Consider the following 21,459-nt stretch of genomic DNA (forward strand, 5'->3'; position numbering starts at 1 on the left):
GACAAAAGCCGGAGACTTTGTTTTCGCACCTTTCTGAGCAGCGTACTTTTCTAGTTGCTGTTACTGTGAACTTGATCCATGGGTCTAACAACTCAAAAAGAACCACTTTCACTTATCCGAACAATAAAAACACGCAGTGAAGTAGCATTCCTATTTTTAATTCAAATTAATTAATTTCTGACATTGAGAGGTGTCAGGCTGCAGGCATCTTTCTCTTAGCTGATCATTTATTTTGTAATTGTCATAATCCTCCAGTGTTTATTGCATACTGGCAGATTTTCCGAATGACTGCTTACAAGCGTTCCTTCGAGACAGGCAGGCTTTTGTTCAACAGAAGGAGATCCTGTAAAAGAATAAATACACTGTGCGCGCTGTCTGCCATTAATTAAAACCAGAGGGCCAGTGTGGAGGCGTGCAGATGAGCCTTATAGACACTCCCAAGATGAACATATTAACATTCCAGGCTGTATTTATAGTGTCTGTTTCCTGTGTACACATTCCCAGAAGAGGAAAAGGGCTGTTGGACCCTTTTTTTCCTTTAAAAAAAAAAGAATGTGCCAAAAAGCTAATGAGATGGGACGCTGTGGATGACTCCTGAAGGTGTCATTGGAACCTGTTGGGAGTTTTTTTTCTCTCTCCTTGGCTGTCCCCCTTCTGTGCTCTGAACCATTAGAGGCTGACTGACTGTCTATGGTCTGTCAGCCTTAGAGAAGGTTTGTCTTAACCCTGTAGGAATTTGCATGTGCGTTGTGTGTGTGTGCGCGTGCGTCCTTGCCTGTTAATATATTGTCTGTGTTTGTGCGAATACTAAGACCGGTGCCCACGCAAGTCGGGAACAATGTGAATACAGGAACGATGTGAATACAGGAACAATGTGAATACAGGAACGATGCAAATTGGGAACGCATGCTCCACTCGGTTATGAAATACGTTGTACCGGTTGTCATAGTATCCGTTGTGCCTGTCTGACTGTGTCCCTTTTATGCCCATTTCTGATGTCATCAGTATTTGCCCATATATGGGCATATCGGTCGTGGTATGCTTATGGGCATAATCTGTGGTTCTGGACAACTGGATCTCCATATGCGTTTTCGTGTGTTTGTGTCGAGGCACACCTGTGTTTGTATTATTTGTGCATGGGCGCATATAATAATAATTATTATTATTCATAATATTTTTAAGAAGTTAAGAAAAAAACAGTATAATGGTACTAAAAACAGAAATTAATGTGTTTCTGTGTAAGAGAGACTTCAGTATAGTAGAATGTAAACTGTAACTTTTAATTCCTAGTTAAGAACACAGTTCCTCCCACCAGCAAGAACTTCCTCCCAGTAGACTCAGAGGTGTGTTAGGGAGCGGCCAAACAACCCTCTCTCTCTCTCACACGCACGCACACGCACACTCTAGCTCTAGCTCTCTCTCTTAATTTTTCTTTTTTGTCTACCATACATTCTCATCCTCTTTCTGTACTGCACACACTCCCTATTTCTGTTATTACCCCCACCCCCACACACACACACACACCCCCACACGCACACACACACACACACACACACACACACACACACACACACACACACACACACACACACACACACACACACACACACACACACACACACACACACACACACACACACACACACACACACACACACACACACACACACACACACACACACACACACACAAGGCCAAATCCAGAGAGAGCCAGGTGGTGTTGAGAGCTTGCCTGAGAGCCCAGGCTCCTGCCGCACCTGTTAACTGCTGTCTCGTCACTGTTACAAGCATGTGCGTGCGCACATACACGCTGCAAACACGTAAAATACACATGCATGGTGGGTAAGTTTTTACACTTGCAAATAAGGCTGAAAGAAACCATGGAATTGTCAAAGCAGCCACATGCTTTGACAGGGTCAAATGCATTCCTAAGCGTGTTGCCAAGCAAATAGCGTCTCTGTGCTCCGGTGCTATTTGCAAGAGTAAATTAAGTAATTCGCATATATTTTGCACCAAATTGGCCCCTTTCAATGCAAATAAGCCTCATTCCAAAACAAAACACGAACAAACACGAACGCTAGCCGCATGTAGTTAAAGTGAAATTTTCTATTTCCCAAATGTTGTCATTATACCAATTTCCAATTCTGTGTGTATTGTATCACCGTGTCACTGCTTACTCCTACAGCTGGTCCTAGGGAGAGCACAGAAAAACTAACCTTGACAGTGAGAGGTTTCACCAGGAGGACATAACGCATGCAGTGGACGTATACAGTACACACTACTCTTTCTAGTCCACGCCTCGCTGAACAGGTGCCCTGACCAGGAGTTATTAGCGTAGCGACAGAGATCGCTCTCTACGCCCGGCTTCCCTCCCATGAACACAGCCAATTGTGTTCTTTGGGGGCGCCCGGCCAAGCCGGAGGCACTGCAGAGGATTCAAATCTCCGCTGTGGTGGGCAGGAACTTTACCCCTGCGCCACCTAGACATCGCTGTTAAGAGTGAAAATTCAGAGAGCGGGTGGTATGGTACTGAATGGGAAGGCTGTGTAAAATATTATTTTCAGACAAATTAATATGAAATTGCTGATGGTTGAGTCCAGTGGCTCTAATACAATTACCACCATGGCATATTTCATTTTCATTCAGGCTTTTGCTAGGCCTACATAACACCTTGACCAGCTCCACATACTCTTTGGTGACAGTCGGATAGATAGCTGGCAATAACCATCAATAATACCATCAATAACCCTGTATCACAATACAGGGTTTGCGAATCAATATATTGCAATGCTGTAAGCAGCAAGGCAATATAACATGTGTTAACATTTAACAAAAAAATCTAAGTTTAGGAAAACTGCTAAACACCACCACATGCATAAAATCAGAGGGATCTGTATTTATTACAGTCCCTGTAACATTCAACATCATAGCGCTCCTTTTTGTGAGAATTGCAATTAACATTTGCCTAAATCAGTAAAAAAATAAACATTGAATTATTAAAAAACATTGATAGTGTTTTGGAGAATCCATGAAGTATCAATACATAATATCATAATACTCAGGTGGATCAATATTTTCTTACACCCATACCAAGCCACCGTTTATACATTGCTATATTGATAATTGCAATCAGATTTTTTCAAACTTTATGGGGCATGTTTGTCATATAATTAGTGCAATATATTTTGTGAATCAGACCTTGAGAGACAGGGCTGCAGGCGTAAGTGATGCACAATTTATGGTCCATTCTTTATGAGTTTGGCTCCTCCGAAGCGCACCTCCAACCACCTGCTATCACATCAGTGAACATGCCTTCACGGTCTAGAGGTTCACTCTGGAGGTTTGTGCAGCCAAGCCATAAGGCTGTTGTTTGTTTGTCCATGTCTGGCCTTTGTCTCCTCTTTGATTATTTGCTATCAAGAGAGAGTTTCTTTGTTTGTGACTGACAGAGCATTGAGATACACTGGATTACGTGGTTCTAGTGTTCCGGTCAGTGATCATATCGGACCCACATATCTTTTACTTTTCTCTGCAAAAACTATGCTGTGTGTGTGTGTGTGTGTGTGTGGGGCATGCCAGTAGCCCAGTTAAGAGACAACAAAGACAGTCAGTGAATTATCAGTGCACAAAAGGGACAGTTTGTCCAATAGTCTGGGAGGACAGTCCATTCATTCTGCCACAGTGTGACAGCCTATACCTGGGACCTGAGCCGGTGGATTCGGATTGCGACGTTTTTTCCCCCCCAATCATGTGAATATTTTCCAACAAAGCCATGGCAGCAGAAATGTGTCCACTAGCGGGCAAGTGTGCAGTGTTCAGTGTTGGGCAATAACTAGTTACTATGTAATATATTACTGTAATAATATTGCTTTCCTTAACTTAAGTTACAGTTGCCAAAACAGTTATTAATCCAAGTTACTAAGCGTGCTTTCAGACCTTATAGTTCAGTAGACTGCGATTTGTGGCTGAAATTGCAACATTGTTGCATTTTTTATTTTATTTGGTTTGCATTCACATTGCGCTTTGTCAACCGCATCCAAACATGGTAAACAAATGTCGCGCAGCTGAAACGGTCGGTCGTTTATTGGGCAGACGTTTCCTGGTCTTCAAGGGGGCTGTGCTATGAAGCTGGATTTGAGGGTTAATTTACATGGTAACTTCAGGGCTAACCCTTACCCAGGGTTTCAAGGTTTGCGAGTCGACTTCTTTCTTACCGGGGTACATTGCCATGGTTATAACATAATGGGGCATTAGATCTGTTCTTCTTAAGCATGCAAAATGATGATGTAATGTGTATGTGCAAAGTAATATGGTGATATTGACTTGTAATCGAACTAGTTTCTCTTGACGCCAAGTAGTAAGTAATATTTTAACGTTTTAAAGGAGTAACTAGTAACTTAGTACTCTTCCGGGGTAACTTGCGCAACACTGGCTATGTTTAACCTGTTTATCCTCAGAGACCCCCAAGAGGCTGTTTTGGATGCAATACATCAAACGGACCCTGAATTGGAGTTAAATGTGCAAACAGATGTTTGAGGTCGGCTTTGTACTTGTTCTCAAACACATTTTCTTCAGAATGGAGGCAGTCAGATATTTGCCTTCCTCTCTTTTTTTCTCTCTCTTTTTGTCAAAGCAATTTGCTGCATAATTTTGTTCTGGTGAATATGTTTAGCTGTGTTTTCCACTCTGGGTGGGATGGGATGTGTATTCCCATCACAGCAGCACTTTCGTGTGTGTGTGTGTGTGTGTGTGTGTGTGTGTGTGTGTGTGTGTGTGTGTGTGTGTGTGTGTGTGTGTGTGTGTGTGTGTGTGTGTGTGTGTGTGTGTGTGTGTGTGTGTGTGTGTGTGTGTGTGTGTGTGTGTGTGTGTGTGTGTGTGTGTGTGTGTGATGAAAGACATGCTCCTGTTGTCTTTTTTCCCTCCCCTGTTTTATTTTCCTCCTTCATCTGTCTCTCTTCCCTTGCTTTTCACATTCTGTGCATTCATTGGCGTGCACACACACAACGCATACAGACATAGAGTTCATTAATACTGGAAGTCCATCTGCCGTTCTTGTCTCTCTTCCTTTGTGTTCATTCAGAAGAGCATGCGGGGATCTCTGTTATTGTCCTCCTGTTACATCACTTGTCTGTTTACTGGTGTCAGGAAGCCAGCAGCGGGCCTAGTGTTTTTCAGACAGCCAGGACAGGTCTGATCCAGGGACACTCACACTGCGATAAAGCAAAAAAAAAAACATGCATTCACAAGAACCGGGCCCTGGCCTTCCGCTCATTCTAGCTACCATTTCAGTTTTGTTGGAGAGAGAGAGATGCTGGGGGCCAGTGCGGTTGCATAATGTCCATTCACACACAGTGTGTCCTGAACTTTTTCTCAGGAACTAGGCCGGGCCCACAGTGCGCACGCTTTACAGTAAGTGTTCGGTCGGCATGGAAACAACAGAACGCCGGAGCCAGACTATTCTTTCTCCCTCCCCACCTGCCCCCCCCCCCCATGTCACCACAGACTAAAGCAGTGGTTCCCAAACTTTTTTAGCTCAAGACCCAAAAGATAAATTAGATTTTGCCCGGGACCCAAACTAGTGAACATAGCAGATCTACAAGCACACGATGCGTCGCTTCGTGAGCTTGTAGATCTGCTATTTTCACTACCTCTTAAACGTCGTTTAATTTTATTATTTTTTTACTTATGAAATACTTGAAAAGTTGAGATGTTTTTGTTTAAACTTTTTTATTTCTTTTGAAATAATATATATATTTTCTTAAATGTAGGAAACAAAAAAAAGGGGACATTTACTCCAGACCCATACAATTTGGTCCGTGACCCAAACATGGGTCCCAACCCACTGTTTGGGAAACACTGGACTAAAGGACACGGAGCGCCTTTTTTTTTTGCAGTTTGCCCCATCCCACCATCTCATCACACAATAGGTTGCATTGTGAACATGGCCTCCAGGCCTGTCAGCCTGTCACTCATTTCACCTCAAGGCAGTTTGGCCAAATTGCCCAAACCACTACTCAGTGTAATTCTATATGAGGAAAAGGATGTGATACTTTGAGTCTGCAATTAAAAGTCTGGTCGTACAGTAGCGCATATTTAGGTTCTGTCTCATTTCAGTAAGTCTTTAGATGTGGTATTCACTGTAGATGTAGAAGTTTTGTAGCCCAAAAGCTTAAAGTACAGTTTAAACATCATTCCGAGAGTATCTCATTTCTGAGTGAAACAGGGTAGGCACTAGGCAGGCGGGATATAATGTTGGGAGGAATTTGATTAGAACTTTGAAATTGGGCAATTTATAATAACAAGAATTGTAGCTGAAGATTGATTGATGGATCGATGTCATGATATTATTGTTTGAAATTGGTTAGTTCAAGCCTACATAGGCACATCGTATTTTGTTTTTTGCAAGAAGAAAACATGATTGGATTTTGATATAAGAGTACAAAGAAATGTATGTGTGTGTATATATTTATATATATGTATATATTTATATATATGTATATATATATATACTGCCGTGTCACTTTAGGCAATTTTGTTGTTCTACATAACTTATTTCAGAGGTTTATTACTACACAAGCAGCATAGTACATAGTATTTACCTAAACTTATGAAATGCTGGATTCAAAGCCCTTCTGCCCATATTCTGTGCACTGACTGACAAGGGACAGGTGAATGTAATCAGACTGGAAGGTTTGCTGGTCTAGCCTATACACAAATCTACAACCAAATACCCCCATACACAAAATGCTACACACACACAAAATGCCTAAAATGATTTATACTTTTAACTTATAAAGTGGTTTGTAGGTGTGTTGCCTACTAGGAATTTGTTCCTTCTGGGTCTGGCAGAACCAGGTCTCCTGGTCTTGTTTTCCCTCCCTTGACCAAGGGGGACTCCTATTTGGATGAGTGGTACATGATTGGTTTCCCATTCAGGAGACCTCGGCGTCCTAGATTTCCAGATGGGAAGATGTTCAAATCCAGGTGGCCGTTGCATAAATATGAATTATAAGCTGCAATTTTCCTTCTGGTATTGTGTGGTGGTGAATGTGAGGTGTATTATAACTGCTTACGTGTTCATAATTGTTACATATTTCTTCCAGTTGGAAGGTCAGACAGGATTGCTGAGACTTCTCCCATCGCATCACTTGCAGCATGCAAGCGTGGGTGCCTGTGCTCACTGATTGATTACAGGTAGAACCACATGCAGTGATTGGACAATTCCATTCATCACACCCATCTGCTCAGTGAAATAATTAAACCTTTAATGGTCTTTTAATGTGCATCATCCCCCTCGTCTAGGAGAGTGACAATCAGTGCAGCATCACCTGGGGACCCCTAGGGACTGACATAATCTTCTGAAACATATATTTGTGTTTGAGATGTGCAGCTTTTTAACGCTGTTGATTTGAGGATTAAAACAGGTTTTAAATAGACCATGGTCAGCGTGAGCTTAGAATAGGAAATGGTTGATGAGAACTCAGGCTGTGTTAGACTGCAATCTGTGTCAGATTCCCCAGCACGAGAGGATATTAGAGTCCCACAGCCAGTCTCATGCCTGGCATAAGCGTTCTCTGCAGAGACAAAGTCTTTGTCATCTGGACAGCATCAAATAAACAGAAGATTAACCGTTGTGGACCAGTAATTGGAGAGAAAATATGGTGTGTGTGTGTGTGTGTGTGTGTGTGTGTGTGTGTGTGTGTGTGTGTGTGTGTGTGTGTGTGTGTAGACACACTGTCTGCAAATGTGAGATAATGCCATTTTGGAAGAGAGTCTTGACTTTCCAGGCGCTATCAATGGAAAGAATGGTGCAAGAATATTGCTGCTGTTATCCAGATATTTTATCCTCGCTGGCGTCCTTGGCTCACCTGTACCTTGCTGCGCATGTTTTCCTCAGATCAGAAACCAACTTCCGCGGCCGTTCCAGCACAATCCGTATGCCTTCAAAATGCACACAACAATACATTATTCAGGCTCTTTAAGTGAAGACTCTTGTATACCGTGGTAGTCTTGACTTCTATCTCTGGCGCTTCATGGCCTGAATCAAAATGTTCCACGGTCAACGTCAACTTTATTGCCCCTGTCAAGGGGCAGTTTGTTGCACTGCCAGCAGTAGATGCAATCATCATCAACAATAAACACACAAACAATACACATAAGAGACAATAGAATACACATAAGAGACATATGCTTGTCAGATGACATCTTCGTCACACATCGAGGATGTGTTGATGAACACACATGGTTGGGAACGCCACTCTCTCCCACTGAGTGTTAGAGTGAAGGGAAATGTGAATTTGATTGTCAGCATTGGCCTGCACCTACTAGACATGGTGGCTTCCTGTAGAGAATAACATCCGGAGCTGGGCTATAGAATTTGTCCCTGTGGAAGGCCAATGGCCATCACTCAGTGAGCATGAGGACAGAGTCAGTGCAACACACGCATGGAGGATGGTGGCATGTGTTCTATATCAATGGGCTCAGTCTGAGCATGTCCTCTCAAGTCTGCACAACACTTGCTGGCTGTGTCTCTCCAGCTAATGCACGCCATCCCTTTGGCTTGTAGCTGCAGCAAGTGTGACACGTTTAAAGCTTTCAAAACCACAAATCTAGCCTAAAATTTAGCATGCCATGTTGTTGATCAGAAACAGTCGATATTTGAGGACTTTTTAGTTGGACTGGTTAGTTTTTTGGATTAGACCAATCAGATGTGGTACTTTTAACACATTGATTGCCAAGATATTAAACATAGTTTTCTATCCCCGTGCCGGCGTATAATTACCTCAATCCGATGATATTTGAAACGCCAAAAAGAAAAGTTTTGTACCAATCGGTGCACAATGACTCTGTATGATCATCTATCATATCGTTTAGATCTCTAGCTCTGTAACTCCTGTACCTGACATATAATGGTAGTTGGTGATCAAAGGTCAAGATTGAGACGGTCAATTATTGATTAACACATTGTCAAATAGTATTGGAGTGTTTTACACCAGGGAAGGAGCATGTTTAAAAAATACATTTATTTAGGCTCTTATTGCTTTATTTAGATGAAAAGTGTAGAGAGACAGGAAGCTGAGTGAGAGGAGGAAAGACGTGTGCAACACATGGCTCCAGCCAGAATGGAACCGGAGTCTTGCAACCATATGGTCAGCGCACTATCCATTCACATACTGGTGTGCTCTGAAGAAGTGTCTTAACCCTAACAAATTGTCTCTAATTTAACAATAAAACGCAATTTGTTATCCACCAGAGGGAAATTTATAACCTTTTCACCTACTTGCTATGTTGCATTGTCGCTTTTTTTTTTCTCTCTCTCTCCCTCAGACGAGCATATTTGCAGAAACACCCTTGTATCCATGGAGGTGTAATTACTGCTTCACAGACGTGGTGTTTGAGACAGATGTACAATTTTACAACTGAAGTGACTCTTCGTCGTCAAATCTGTAGTGTTACATGTCCTAATGAGCCCATGCTTTGGGTAACACATTGATGATATGAAACAGTTTTGACACAAATTAGCACCACTTTTTCGCGCCAACAGTCCGAAATCTCTGTCAGTCCTCCTGTGCGAGGGCCTGTTGACGCCTGCCTCGCGTGTTTGTTCATATTAGACTTGCTAATCAGATGCTAATGCTCGCTGAGTGGCTGAGCTGCGAGGTAAGGCAGCAGTAGAATGGTAATCAGTGTGGAGAAGGTCGGCTACAAAGAGGCTGATTATTTAAGTTCCCTTTCCACAAGCCCAGATTCAAGCATTCAATTATATGGCTACAGCTTTTTTGCCCAGAGAAGAGCGTTGCTCGGAGTCAGCTTAATGCAATTTGGATGCCATATTTTATTTCAGTACACTTTAACACATTTTCCATAGACATTTAGCACAAGTCTGGTTTTTCTCATCAGTTGGAGATTTTAGGTTTCTTTGGAATGATTTGGCCTACCTTGAATCATTTCCTAACCTCTGACACGTAACGACTGAAATTCTAAGAATTTATCAACTTAGCTGCAACCACCAACAGGAAATGCGTCTATATCCTTGTATGGCCATTAGAGTATCTTGTTTACATGCTTTTGCGGCTGTTATCTGTTGGCTTGTGCAGCTCAGTCCGTCTGCTGTGTGGCATTATGGCCCTCAGAGGGCCAGTAACGGGATGTCCAGTTATTCACTATGCTGGAACCGCAGTCAGGCTCCGCTGCAGAGACAGATGCAGGGTGAAAGGTCATAGTTTGTGGACTGTAACTGGAGGATAGCTATGTGGAATTCCACTGCGCTGGTTGTGTGCTTGGGGTCTGCTGGTGTAAGGTTGGGCCACATGAAACAATGCATTGTACTATACATGTTCTTTTTTTATTTGTTAGAATATGTGATTTGTAGAGCCTGACAGATTATACAATTGTACATCTGAAGCGTCCCAATTTTTTACCACATTGAATTTGGCGTCCCTATTTTTACCACCCATATTATTAAATAGGCGCAAAATATGGGGATGTGATCTAAAAGGGTTAAAAGTCATTTTTATTTTTATATTTCTAAGGGGGACTCTCTAAGTAGACCTCCATGCATTGTGGGGAATGTGCCTACTACCTATGGCAGCGGTGAATCTGTCACAGTTAGAAGATACTTTCTGTCAAGAAAAGTGTGACCCTGTCAAAGTAGATTCTTTCTGTCACCGGGGACCCAAAGGCAAAGACACAGAGACTGGAATAGGGGTAAAAGGAAATTTATTCGAAACGAATTACGTCTGGGGAATTCAGTTGGGAGCGTGAGGGGAAATCCTGAGGAGGGCGAGAGGTTTTGGAAATCTAGGGAGGAGTGGTGGTGGAGCTGGGAGACACTGGGTTTGAGGACTCCTTTATTTAGCAAAAACAGCAGTGTGCGTGTCTCCACTATCAGTGCGCTCTGCTTAGGGGTTAAATTAAAACCCAAACTTATTCCAATCATGATGATGTGATTGGTGTCATTCAACAACGTACGGGAAACAGACAGCACGCTATTTATTATGTAATTCAAGATTTCAGGTTTTCGTTTGGGATATATCTTTACTTATGGTTAGAATTAATAAAGAAGATGCATATCTTCTTTTTTTGTCTTCCCCAGACCGCATTCTTCTGACATATATTGTGACACTTTATTGTTGACTGGACTCGCGCTGTTACGTATGAGGCCGTATTTTTGTTTTATTTGGGTTATATTTTCTTATTGGATGTGTCTGTGTCAGGTATCGGGTCTGTGCCCTGTGTATGCAAATAGCATGTGCCATTCCCTATATGATAGGCGTGTGTGCTGCTGTGTAGCTGTGTGTGAATCCATGGAGATGATTGGTGGGGTAACTTCACATGTTGGAGAAATTCCTCTTCTCGGCCGTATTCCGCTTCATGTCGAAAAACTGGTGGGGCAAGGCTACGCCACATTTATCAACAGCGGACAGATCTTACGATAGAATTGACAGGGTACACCTGCTTTGATAAATCCCACGTGGACGTGGGCGTAAGCTGATTCCTGGGCTCAAATTTAAGCTGGTTTGTATGTTACATTTGATAAATGAGGGCCTAGTCCTTAATAGCTGCCCAATTCATACTTGACAGCACCGTGAGAAATCTGAGCATTCATTCAACAACAGAGGTGGGGAGGTATAGCTAATTTTCTAATGTTTGAGTTATGTTTCTTTTTGGGATGTAAGAGAATCTGAGTTATGAAATGGAATTCCTTTAGCTGTAGCATATCTCTTTGTAATAATTTCTTGTGATAAGCTTTGTTTAAGGTTGCATCATACACCTGTACTTCACTGAGTATTCCGTGAAGTGCCCTGTAGTCATTGTCTATATAAATGAAAGCACATGCCACGTCAATTCGTTTTCTTCACAGCTTCACAGCGGCCTACCAAACTGTATTCCAAAGCATTCAACTCTTCAACCTGCTCCTTTTTCCAAGTTTACCCCCAAGGGCATGCAGGGTTTGTAAAATAACTAATTCATCTTTAGGCGTGTCCAAGACTTTACTGTATACTATATTTAAGACTTAGGGCATGCCTCAGAAGGAATTAGTTATTTAGTTAGTTATTTTCACAATTTCACAATTAACAAAATATATTATACATTATTAATGTGTGAGCCTCAGAAAGCGCCCCAAAGTGTTTCAGGTGGATTGCTGTGGACCAATGAGGTATGAGTCAGAGCACGTCCCATCCACCTAAATTCACACAGTTAAACCCAAGTTGTACATTTTGCTGAAAATAACGAATTTTCTGTTATTTGTGGGTGAGCGGCATAGTTGTACGACAAAGTATAAATTAGGCTTCAGTCTCTCTTCCTTCCAGCTCGCTTCCCTAAGGCCGCCTTTGAAATACATTGCGCTGCAGTTATGTTTTTTGTGTCCCCATCATCCAGGGTGAGGATAATCTTTCACATATATCAGGTGTCCATTGTGATGGTTAGCAATTTGCTCTGGCAGTCAAGTGTTGCAGCTGCACACAAGCCCCTGAGTCTGCTCTCTGATTTGGCCTGTTAAACCTTTAAGGATGAGGTACAAACGATAAGGCGCCAAAATGTAATTTAATCCCGAGGCCAGTCCAAGTATGTTAACTGTTTCTTTCCTCTTCGTCTCTCTCATAGGTATTTCTACATCGTCTCAACCAGTATGCGGCCACCAAAATTGACAAGAACATCACAGAAGAAACGGTTAAGGTGAGCGTCACATCTCTTATGTAACTAACTGCTACGCAATTAAGACTGATCACTGGAAAGGATTGAACATTTTTATTTCTGACACTGCGCATATAAAGCTTGTTTTCATAACATAATCCAATAAAAGGGGCGGAAATTACAGTGGGAACTAAATAAAGCAGGCCCTTGTTTAAGGGATGCTTTCAACCCAGAATAGCAAAATTCTGAATGAAGAAAAAAAAAAGTGGGTGATCCAGGAAGCAGCTGTAAATATAATCTATTTATAAATGATTCCGGCTGGAGGAGTAGAGGACAATAAAGGATGTTTTCTCATGGAGGGAGTGTCGGAGACTGTCTCACCCGCCTTGCTTACTGTCAAAGGTAAACACACGTTTGCTGGATATATACTGCACATCCCGTGTTTTGGAATACGTCTACCCATCCCATTTTTTGTTTGAGAATACGTGCAGGGAAGGTTTTTGGTATCATACAGGGGTCACGGGCTATATAGGCTGTGATGTCACTAAACTGTCACTTCTCATCCAACAGATGATGCTCTGATCTGGCTCTAGTAGTACCTGATGCTTTGATCTAGGATAATAATGAGGTCAAGGACTTTGGTTTGCTTTCCTTGTTTTCATGCTAGGGTTTTATTTAATTGCCACCACAGAGCCCCCTTCCCCTTACAGAATCTGAATCAGCACATTAATTTGTCTTTTAATATGGCCACATAAAATGAGGACAAAAGTCAATGCCACATGAAGGAAAAGTTTAACTTCCCAACAACCGATCCTAAATGTGTCTGACTTTCATAATTGCTCCGTTAAAATAGATTCCGCTGTGCTTACACATGCGATTTCCCTCTCGTAATGAAGGAATTTCAAGAGTCATTGAAGTCTCCAGCTAAGTCATCAATTTCAAAGAAGTCTCATTTATTATTCTGCGAGTGTATTTTCTGTCTCAGACGGTCCCTCACTTAACACAACAGACCACGATGAAGAAACCTATACATGACTGTTGATTTGAGCTGGACCCCAGGAAACTTAAGTTCCCGACATGCCAGGGAAAAACTTCACAGGAGAAAAATGAATCAAATACTCTCTCTCACACACACACACACACACACACACACACACACACACACACACACACACACACACACACACACACACACACACACACACACACACACACACACACACACACACACACACACACACACACACACACACACACACACGTCCTTACTGATTATACGCTTGTCTTCTCCAGGTGTTATTCTCCAACATAGAGGAGATCCTGTCTGTGCACAAGGACTTTCTGTCCATGGTAGAAGAGCTTCTCCAGCCTGACCCTCATGCTCACCATGAAGTTGGCCGCTGCTTCCTGCACTTTGTAAGTTATACTAATGCTCCCTGACTGCTTCTGTGCATATAAAATGTATCCCCTCTTTTCACTAATCTCCCGGTTAATCTATTCTCCGTTTGACTCTTGGCGTTTGAAGTTAACGCTTGCTGCCGCTTTGACATCTGCCCTGACAGCATTACCACTCTTACTCTTTGTAAGTATGTTACCTCCATGCTTGTCAATAGACAACGTTTGGTTACAGATATACTGTACATGACTAATTTAAATTAAGCAAGAGCTCTAATGAATGGAGAAAAAGCAAGACTTTTGCACACCTACACAATGACAGGTGCGTCGGAGAAGACCCAGGGCCAATCAGTGCAAAAGAAAAGCTTCTGCACAAAATAAAAATATTTTTGCATTTGAAGGCAGTGTGCAGGAGCGTTTCTTCTGCATTTATGCATTGAGTGGGAAATTCCTTTCAGAGTTATGTCTGTGAGTTACTACTAAGATGTGCCACATGTTGTCAATTTATCTCTCTGGATTACCCATGAGCGCCGTGGATAGCACGCACATGTGTGATATGCTTGATAGAGCTCTGATGTACTGTAGACTCCCCATCATATATCACATTTCTTTGATGCGGGACCAAATGGAAGACTGGCACTTAATAGGCATTCAAAATGTCATAAATCGAGCTGCACTTCTGCTTGGCTTCAGGATGGTTCCCTGCACTGGGGTTTTTGAACCTGTTGCTGGCAAGCCCTCCTTCAAAGACAGCAGTGCTCCAACGCAGGGGCATGCAGCTGTTCATACAGGTGATCTAGTGGTACAGATATGTATAGATGGTTTATGATAAGAGATGACCTCACTGTGGAAATGTGATCTGATTCGGAGCGTAATCTAGAATGTACGGCTTTGTCATGAGCACGTTTCTATCATGGCTATGGTGGTAGCTGTTCTCTCCTCTATGTCCCAACCCCAACCCTGCCTCTATCTGTATGTGCCTCCCTCTAGCTGTATGTGCCCCCCACCACACACACACACACACACACACACACACACACACACACACACACACACACACACACACACACACACACACACACACACACACACACACACACACCCAATTGCCCTTCTGGGACATTAATAACCTTGAACACACACACACACACACACACACACACACACACACACACACACACACACACACACACACACACACACACACACACACACACACACACACACACACACACACACACACACACACACACACTATCTCTCCCTCTTCCACTGCCTAACTCCAGGGAAATTAGCCAATTTCCTTCTCTCTGGGGATTGATTGTTGATGCTTCAGGATTTGCAAGAAAGAGTTGCACAATCTAATTTGGTAAGGAAGCACAAATAGGTGAAAACTAAGCCAATTGGACAGAGGGGTCGTTGGCCAATGGAGTCCCTTGGTGGTTCAGGCATGCAAATTGGTTCAGGCTGACTAGAGATTCCCACCATATACCATGTGAGGTACAGTAACAGACATCCACATCACCAAGAGAATACTGCAGCTGTTCCTTATTCCTAATCTGACGTCTTAGATAATGCAACGTGACATCAGAAGAAAACAACCGATCTCCACCTAGACCATGAGTTGTCTGTTTGTGGACACTTCCCCCCCTTTTTGGTTTATTATTGTCATTGCCAAATTGTCTCCCCCAAGATCATGCAGCTTGTCTTTTTAGTTGGGCCTTGAGGACAGCTGTGTGGCTGAAGACCATTACTGTCTCTGTTGCTTTGTACTTAGGACTGATTTAGAGGCGATGTGATGAGATCTCACTGCAGCTTCTCAAAGACAATGGGGCGTGAATGGCCTGGGAACTGCTCTGTCATAACGTCATACGGCTGCACGGCAGATGACAGGATGGGATTCCACGTCCCTCGCTTGCTATATATTGTATATATGTCTTCTTTACTGCGGTTGATCTTTACCCCCTTTTCTTTCTTTCCTTTTTTCTGCTCAGCCTCGTTTTGTTGTTATTTTTGTCTCCTGCGCTGTACCATTCTGTTACCTTTTTTATTGATTATCTCTTCATACCCATTTCTCTTCGTTTCCTGTTTCCCCCTCTCTAGCTTTCTTTTCCAGGCTGTCTTTGTTTTGTCATTCTTCCTCAGACCCTAGAATTCCCCCCTTTTGCCTTCTGGTCGCTCTTTTTTCTGTGACCCTTGCTCATCCTCTCTCTCTCTCTCTCTCTCTCTCTCTCTCTCTCTCTGTGTCTGTGTGTTGCAGAGGAGTCGTTTCCAGATTTATGATGAGTACTGTGGGAACCATGAGAAGGCCCAGAGGCTGCTGCTGGAACTCAATAAAATCAGGACGGTCCGCACATGCATACTGGTGAGAAAACGCTGTAAACATGCTTAATGTACAGCATATGACTCAAACATGAACAAGAACCACACACACACACACACACACACACACACACACACACACACACACACACACACACACACACACACACACATGTAGACAGACTCAAAGTATGCGCGCGGGGGCGTGCACTCACACACGAACAACAACATGCACGCGTACAGCTGGACAGTGTAAAAGCTCTGCGCTGTGCGTTCCAGTGTGGCCGACAGATAGATGAGGCGTTGATTGACCCTGCCCTGCGTATGGGCGGACGCCCACTTCCTGTCCCAGCACCGACAAGACGCTCACTTCCACAGGGGAGCGTCACGCTACTAGAATGAAAGGATAAACCTCCACCGCTCGCTCATTGACACTCACTCACTCAAATTTCTTCTTTTTTTTAGGTGGAAGGGATGTCATAGAACCCCCAAAAAATACCAAAAAGTATGAAAAAGTGAAATTTCATGTTATAGTCCCTTTAAGCACCTTCTGCTTTATCAGCACATCTCAATGCGCCTCACTGTACAGTGTCTGCAGTCTCTTTCTCCTTCCATACTCTGCACTCGACCTTGCAGGCCTTTCTAGTTTGTAAGGCAATGCCAGGTTACATGCGCACATCTGTATCGTAACGCCCAGTCGCTCATGTTTTAAGGCCTCCATAAAAAGAGAGTGCTTTGAAACCGAGACCTACAGCATTGAGACCCCTCCCACCCACCCACCCAGGAGTACTATAGTAATTACTTTATACTTTCAGATGCTTGCGTTGGTTGACTTCAGTGAGCTGGCATGAGATACTGTGGATAGATAGATATATACTATGAGGCAGTGTCTTGAAATGGAAATGATGAAGTGAGAAATGTTACACACACACACACACACACACACACACACACACACACACTAAAACTATGACGACAAATGTTCATCGGCTATCTTTTTCACTGACAAAAACTAAATAGAAACTAAGCTATGATGACTGAAACTAAGACTAAATATACTGACAATTTCGTCAACAAATAAAACTAGACTAAAATGTGAGGGAGGGACTATAGTGGAGAAGAGATCCAGTAGAACTAAGATAAGTCATTTTATGTTTGGTTGCGCTCGGGTGTTGCGCTCTGAAAATAGCAGATCTACAAGCACGAAGTGTAAAATCAGCCATTACGACGCTATCAAGACACCGCCAAAATACATTTTAGTTGACTAAATCAACTGTAGATTTAGTTGACTTAAACTAGACAAAAACTAAAACATTTCAGATGACTAAAATGTGACTAAAACTAAATGGAATTTTATTCAAAATCAACACACACACGCACACGCGCACACACACACACACACACACACACACACACACACACACACACACACCATCAGAGGAGAGAGTATCTCTGATCCAATGTTCCTGCATGCCCTTGAACCAGGTGACCGATAGGGGGCAAAGATGTTAATTGAATTTGATGTAATGGGACTTTTATAGCTTTGACCTTGTGAAGACCCAGTGGTGCATCGGGGGGGTATGTAGATCTCATGTTACCCTCCAACCTGCACTTGGCCTTGGGTTTCATATACCCTCAGGTCACCCCCTAATCCTCCACAATGACCATGGTGGAACATACGTCACCCACTGACCCTCACTAAACCCCTGGCATACTGTGTGCTCCAAGGCCCTGACCCGTTTCAACTCGTAATCTCAATCTCTGCGGAGAAGGAGGTGAGAATAGATATTGATGTTTTGAACTCTTAACGTTAACCCTCCCTGAACGGTCGCTTTGATCGACTGAAAACGGGGGTCATCTGTAGGTTCTTGCCAGGTGCTTTCCACTGATTTTATTACTTCCGACAAAGGAGTTGAACAGGGGTTACGGTTTTCACCCCCTATTGTTTTAGTTTTTTTTTGTTTGTCTGTTTTCCTGTCTGACAGCAAAATTACTTGAATGGATGGGTGATGAAACTTTGAGGGAATGATCAGTATGCTTCGCTAGTAATAAGAGATTGATAAGAGATTATTACCCTTTGGGTCGAAAAGGTCAAAGGTGAAGTCATTACGTTTTGGGTCAAAACTATCAAATGATATAAGGATAAGGATAATTCCTTTTAACAGGTCGTTCATGAAAGTCCTTGCGGTCTTGTTTCCAATGAGAACCTGTGAGCAATTAGGGGTTAAGAGTCTTGCTCAGGGACAAATTTCATTTCATCGACACATATGCTGGCCTGGCCTGGAATCGAACCTGGGGCAACCAGGGTCTCTGGCTCCCTAGGCGGGCTCACTAGCCACTCAGCTATGGCCACCCCTATGATAAGTTCACAATTGAGAGACGTAGGTGTAGGTCACGAAGGGTACAGTCACACGCCTGTAGGGGAGTGACCATCGCCTGCCGCGGCAAAATTCATATCTTGTCTTGCTAAATGTCAGCTGTGCAGGATGTGATCGCGGTCCGTTTGAGGGGCAGTGGTTGTTGGTCTCCTCCATTTTGGTCCACTATGAAAACTACAGCCAATGACAGCCAAGTGGGGTAGGCCACACACACTTATTTGCTATTGGTTGACACTTGACTCCCTTAGAATGGAAGTTAATGGGAGGGGATGTGTGACTGTGCTCTTAGACATGGGTTTTCAACTGGTGGTCTGTGAAGGTATTGCATGTGGTCCCTGACCATGCATTTAGTTAGGAAAGTGAAGATTTGTATTTTTTTTTATCGACCACTTGTTGAGAAACAGTGCAGTACGTATAATGACGCATCAATATTATCAGTTCATGGGAAATCTGATGTGAAGAACGGGGGAGTCAGAATCTCAAGGGAAACTGTACCGGATTGTCTGGTTGTGTCACCATTATTAGGAAATGTGCTCATAATCAATCGCATGTGTCTGCTCGCTCATACATAAGTTTCCGTTAAGGACTTGATTTAATTCACCTCGAATTAACAAATTAAATTAGGCCCTTAACAGTCATTATTTAATTTCAAGCTTTCCCCCCCACACCACACCCATATCACCCCTCCCAACACAACAGTGGTCCCCAGGTTGATTCTTAGTCGGGGTGGTGGTCCCTGGTTCATAATCAGTTGAAAACCCCTGCTCTAAGACATAGATTGATGCGGGCAGGGCTCGCACAGCAGATGGGTTAGTTTAATTCCGATGTTAATTCTGATGTTCTCAATATTTCCTGTCCTCCTCCTTGTCTTTTCCCTTCTCCCTCTCCTCTTGATGTTCTCCTCTTCATCAGAACTGCATGTTGCTGGGAGGTAGAAAGAACACAGATGTTCCACTGGAAGGTTACCTGGTCGCTCCCATTCAAAGGATATGCAAGTACCCATTGCTGCTCAGGGTGAGTATGGCCTTGAGCGTTCTAAACGCGTATTATGAGGACACCACACCCCGTGTGCCGCCTCGGCAGGGAGACGTCTACCCGTCTCCTCACCCACCGCTGCCTAGTCATTACGCAAAGGCTGCTCCGTCCTGTTCATATCAACCTCTCCTTCCCTAATGAAACACTAGGCTCATATTCCAACAACACATCTCTGCTGCAGAATCGCATAGTTAGAATAACACAGGGTCTATCATCACCTCTCCTGCTCCGAGCTTAGTCCCAGCTTAAACACGGTGTACTGCTCTCGCTCACAACCCGCACGTTGCCTCGTTCACTCACGTTTGACCCCTCCACGCCTTGTTGTAGAAGCGCGAGCGAAAGGAAATACACTTATCAAGTGCTTATTTGCGTTGGTGATCTAAGCTGTCCCATCCCATCCATCTCGTTTTGGATCTATTAATTCACACGGCCATAATCTAAACAGCTGGCGGCACGGGCACACAGATGTAATAACAATAATAAGAGGGGGCGAGCGGAGGAGTAATCTGATGCTCTGCCATTAGAAGACTTGCAGCTGGAACTGCCAGGGCCGTCATCCTCCTCCCCTTGGTAAAATACCGCAGATAGCCATCGGTGGCCGCAGAAACATCCAGGACAATGTAAATCGGCCCTATAGTAACTGACATGCTGGAAAGCCAGTGTTTAGACTGCAGGCCCAGAGATTGCCATCGCTCTCACTAGACCGTGGCGTGCAGTAGCTGGGCTTTGTACACAGCCAGCTTCTACGAGCTGTAAACTCAGAAGCCACTGGGAGATGAGAGGTGGAGATGTCGGAGGAGGAAGGTAGCGCGGACTTGAAATGGAAGCAAAAGAAAAAACATTCTGTAAAGCTATGACGATCACAAATGGTGCAGAGCAAAACCTTTCCTGTATTTTGAATTGAAAGTAATTTTAATGCATTGACTGTGTGTGTGTGTGTGTGTGTGTGTGTGTGTGTGTGTGTGTGTGTGTGTGCGTGCGGCCTCTATGGTACCTCTGATTTTGATATAGTGATATGTCATGTAGGCCAGTGGTTGTGTGTATTTGTCATTAACCTAGTCCTTTGGCTTATTTGCTCTGTCTGTGGACATAAATGAATCAATCCGAACGTGTCGTTTGTGTACGTGTTCAGGAGTTGCTGAAGAGGACGCCCAAGAAGCACAATGACTTTGGGTTGGTGCAGGAGTCTCTGCAGGTGATGAAGGCTGTGTGCTCCAACATGAATGAAGCCAAGAGACAGATGGAAAAGCTGGAGGTTCTGGAGGAGTGGCAGTCTCACATTGAGGGCTGGGAGGTGAGAAACCCCAACAGAATACTCTAAGCTGACAGCGTCACTTTTCACCCAACTACTAGTTCCATATTTCTCATTGACGCGTCAGGTCGGATTTGGTCCGCGTTGTGAATTAAAGTAAGGGGAAAGATACTTTTAACCACTTAAACCCTATATAATTCATTGACCGGGGTCCCCCAGGGGTCTGTACTTGGCCCCCACATTCTTTCCCTCGACACGAAATCTCTTCGTCGGAAAATAGCAGATCTATAAGCTCCCAATTTAATTTCCATTAAATGTTTGTACATTTTTTGCCAGGGTTTATAGGGTTAAAAGAGTAGATCATAGACAGTTGAACTGCCCATGCTTTCACTGGCGGTATTGGCTATATTAAGCTGACACGTTAATTGATTTGAACTG

The 21,459-nt window shown here is 43.4% G+C and overlaps 1 protein-coding gene across 1 annotated transcript in view; it reads left to right on the top strand.

The window, feature by feature from the left end:
- Positions 1–21,459, top strand: part of prex2 (phosphatidylinositol-3,4,5-trisphosphate-dependent Rac exchange factor 2) — a 149,295-nt gene that overhangs the window by 20,323 nt on the left and 107,513 nt on the right. Inside the window, exons 2-6 of the mRNA XM_080417598.1 lie at positions 12,610–12,681; positions 13,933–14,055; positions 16,295–16,399; positions 19,647–19,748; positions 20,902–21,063. Coding sequence (XP_080273724.1) covers positions 12,610–12,681; positions 13,933–14,055; positions 16,295–16,399; positions 19,647–19,748; positions 20,902–21,063 — 564 coding nt within the window. The remainder of the gene's footprint in view (positions 1–12,609; positions 12,682–13,932; positions 14,056–16,294; positions 16,400–19,646; positions 19,749–20,901; positions 21,064–21,459) is intronic.

This window comes from Gymnoscopelus braueri (assembly GCF_963280865.1).
Source record: "Gymnoscopelus braueri genome assembly, chromosome: 21".
In the NCBI taxonomy this organism is placed as follows: Eukaryota; Metazoa; Chordata; class Actinopteri; order Myctophiformes; family Myctophidae; genus Gymnoscopelus; species Gymnoscopelus braueri.